At 49.1% G+C, this 3,541-nt stretch overlaps 1 protein-coding gene across 1 annotated transcript; it reads right to left on the bottom strand.

Annotated features, from left to right (window-relative positions):
* Positions 1–362: 362 nt before the first annotated feature.
* Positions 363–3,115, bottom strand: LOC115108856 (diencephalon/mesencephalon homeobox protein 1-A-like). Its single transcript, XM_065009920.1, has 4 exons — positions 2,962–3,115; positions 2,558–2,781; positions 1,243–1,642; positions 363–1,036 (listed from the first exon to the last, which is right to left on the bottom strand). Exons 1-4 carry the CDS (start codon positions 3,113–3,115, stop codon positions 594–596), a joined length of 1,221 nt encoding a protein of 406 aa, XP_064865992.1. The 3' UTR covers positions 363–593.
* Between the last annotated feature and the right edge of the window lie 426 nt (positions 3,116–3,541).

The following is a 3,541-nucleotide window of genomic DNA, read 5'->3' as shown; positions in this document are numbered from 1 at the left end:
TTTGAACTCATGAAACATGGGACCAACACTTTACATGTTCCATTTATATTTTTGTTCAGTATAGTAGTGAGATTGCGCTGGGTCTATGTATCTCACCTGCAAGGGTGTCAAATAAGTATAGTCCGGTAGGGTTCTTATCTAATGTCCAGTCCCATGCAGTCCCAGTGTACAAAACTGATGCCGTGTCTATAATGTCCAGTCCCATGCAGTCCCAGTGTACAAAACTGATGCCGTGTCTATAATGTCCAGTCCCATGCAGTCCCAGTGTACAGAACTGATGCAGTGTCTATAATGTCCAGTCTGTAAGGGTCATAACATCTGACTGTGTCCCAGTTAGCTGCCCTGCCCTGGGGGGGGGGGGGGGGGGGTCAGTTGGGTAGCGTGTCCAGGGTGTCAGTTGGGTAGCGTGTCCAGGGTGTCAGTTGGGTAGCGTGTCCAGGGGGTCAGTTGGGTAGCGTGTCCAGGGGGTCAGTTGGGTAGCGTGTCCAGGGTGTCAGTTGGGTAGCGTGTCCAGGGTGTCAGTTGGGTAGCGTGTCCAGGGTGTCAGTTGGGTAGCGTGTCCAGGGTGTCAGTTGGGTAGCGTGTCCAGGGTGTCAGTTGGGTAGCGTGTCCAGGCCCAGGGAGGCAGCGTGCTGCTTGGCCCTCAGACGCAGGTTCTCGATGCTGGTGGTCTTGCTGTTGAGGCTGGGTAGGCTGCTCTGAGGGGCCTGGAGACCCGTCAAGGGGCAATTCCACACCTGCTGGGCCTGGGACATGGACACTTGGGACATGGATGCCTGGGACAGGGACTGGTAGTACGATTGGCAGGGCAGAGAGCCCAAGGGGGAGGGCATGTTGACATTCATGCCCAGGTAGGGCAGGGAGGAGGGGGTACTCATGTCGAAGGAGGGGTAGTGGACCACGTTGTTGGTTGCAGCCATGTGCTGGCGGAACTGCTCCTGCAGACGGAAGAGGCTGAGGGGGGACGAGGCGTAGGAGCCTTGGGACACACAACTGCTGCCACCGCCACCGCTAGAGGAGGGGAGGGAGGGAGAGTCTGAGAGAGAGAGATTTTAGTTATAGTTTTTATTATTTTAGAGAGAAAGATGTATTTTCCGCTTTCAAGACTAATTCATAATAATATAGAATACATTGAAGTCCTGCAGATAAGGGATGAGCACACTAACAAAAATTGACATATGTGCATCTACAGTATAATAAATACATATGTCTAATGGCCCATTTGTCTATGGGATTTCTCACCTGGTGTGGGGCTGAAGCGTTTGCAGGATGGAGATCCTCCTCCCGGCTGCAGCCCTGCACCCCCCTGCTGCACCTCCCCCTGATGCTGATGCTGCTGAGTATCCTGCAGCCTCTCCCACTTCAGCTCCTCATCTCCCTCACCGTTGTCCTCTGCAGCCGACTCGCTGTCCGAGGCCTCCGGGGAGGTGACGTTCACCTCCACACTCATCTCCGCAGGCTGGGGCCGCATGGTCTCCGAGAGGGAGGATGGAGATGGAGATGTCTGGGTGGAAGGGTCGGTGGTCTTGACCTCTTCCTCATCACCTTCCTCTCTGTTGGCCTCCTTCTGTTTCTGGAGCTGCTCCTTCTGCAGGCTGCGCTGCTTCTTGCGGAACTTGGCTCGGCGGTTCTTGAACCACACCTGGTGAGAGGACGGATTTCAGTTGTTATACAGTAATAAACACAATTTCATCACTTTGTAATAAACTATAATTCTCTAATAGCCAAGGCTTCTGATAATGTCAATTTTGGTGATTTGTTACATGGCTTTGGTGTGTCAATCCTGTAAATTTGAAAAAATAATTCTCACTAATATCATTTTAACGAATTGCATTTGAAGTCCTTGACAGCGGAACTCAAAAACATCCACTTGTCATGGCCAGAAGCAACAAAAAAAAGCAGCTGAGACCAGCAACGTTGGAAATCTTTAGTATAGTCCTATGTTCCCCCAGCAACGTTGGAGATCTTTAGCATGGTCCTATGTTCCCCCAGCAACGTTGGAGATATTTAGTATGGTCCTATGTTCCCCCAGCAACGTTGGAGATCTTTAGCATGGTCCTATGTTCCCCCAGCAACATTGGAGATCTTTAGCATGGTCATATGTTCCCCCAGCAACATTGGAGATCTTTAGCATGGTCCTATGTTCCCCCAGCAACGTTGGAGATCTTTAGCATGGTCCTATGTTCCCCCAGCAACGTTGGAGATCTTTAGCATGGTCCTATGTTCCCCCAGCAACGTTGGAAATCTTTAGCATGGTCCTATGTTCCCCCAGCAACGTTGGAGATCTTTAGCATGGTCCTATGTTCCCCCAGCAACGTTGGAGATCTTTAGCATGGTCCTATGTTCCCCCAGCAACGTTGGAGATCTTTAGCATGGTCCTATGTTCCCCCAGCAACGTTGGAGATCTTTAGCATGGTCCTATGTTCCCCCAGCAACGAAGACGGTTAAGTAAGCATTTCTCTTCATCACCCACACTCCCCCTCTTCTACACAACCAATACTGAAAGTTAAGATGCAGGTGAAATAGTTTATTTATTTTGACTAAGTAGTATCCTCACCTGCACACGAGCCTCTGGTAAGTTGGTACACATGGCCAGGCGTTCGCGCATCACCACGTCAGGGTAGTGGGTCTTCTGGAAGGTCTTTTCCAGGGCCTCCAGCTGCTGGACAGTGAAGGCTGTGCGACTGCGTCGCTGCTTCCTGTGCTGGGAGCCATACCGGGCCTCGAGGATTATGTCTTGAAATGTGCAGCCGTTGAAGGAAAAGAGATTGGGCCAATTTAATTGAGGAACAGGTCATATAGTGCTTATCAATAAGCCTTTCTGAAACAATGTAACAATTTATTGCATTGATCTCAACACATTTTGAACATAAGACAATTTTTGTCCATCACACAGCATGATAGCCTGATTTATGGACAGATTTACGCAGTAGAATGAATAAATGTGCAACCAGTTCTTACCAGCCAGTCTCTCTGCCAGCGTGAGCGCGTGCACGGACGGCCGGTAGTCGGGCGCGTGCTGGGCATGCTGCGCCGCCTGCTGGTGAAGATTGTACATGGCATTTAGTGAGTTCATGGCGTGGAGAGAATATCCATTCACTCCGTAGTGCTGCATGGCTGCGTCACCTGTAAATACAGAGGGATAAATTGTTGTTTCAAACTATTCGTTATTGTTGAATTAGTAAAACCAGTCATATCAGTGTTTGATTTATGTACCTGCAAGCAAGTCTTGGGCTGCAAATGTAGGCCTAGATTTAAACATCAAGTGGCCTAAATTATTATCGAACATTTTTGTGTTACACTTTGTATTTATGCAGGCTATGTATTTATATTAAACTTCGTTTTCTATTTCCATTCATTTAAGGTGTTTTATTGTCACATACACCGGATAGGTGCAGTGACATGTGTTTTTACAGGGTCAGCCATAGTAGTAAGGCGCCCCTGGAGCAAATTAGTGTTAAGTGCCTTGCTCAAGGGAACATACAGATTTTTCACCTTGTCGTCTCGGGTATTTCAACCAGCGACCGTCCAATCACTGGCC

This window comes from Oncorhynchus nerka, linkage group LG25 (assembly GCF_034236695.1).
Source record: "Oncorhynchus nerka isolate Pitt River linkage group LG25, Oner_Uvic_2.0, whole genome shotgun sequence".
NCBI lineage: Eukaryota > Metazoa > Chordata > Actinopteri > Salmoniformes > Salmonidae > Oncorhynchus > Oncorhynchus nerka.
This window is presented reverse-complemented; position numbering and strand designations above follow the sequence as displayed.

What these genes read in the sequence shown, in the direction of transcription:
- LOC115108856 (XM_065009920.1), bottom strand. Translation starts at nt 3,115, where the DNA reads ATGCAGCACTACGGAGTGAATGGATATTCTCTCCACGCCATGAACTCA. An exon ending in TACCAGAGGCTCGTGTGCAG is followed by an intron (nt 1,643 to 2,557) that starts GTGAGGATACTA and finishes TCCTCTCACCAG; the next exon opens with GTGTGGTTCAAGAACCGCCG. An exon ending in ACGCTTCAGCCCCACACCAG is followed by an intron (nt 1,037 to 1,242) that starts GTGAGAAATCCC and finishes TCTCTCTCTCAG; the next exon opens with ACTCTCCCTCCCTCCCCTCC.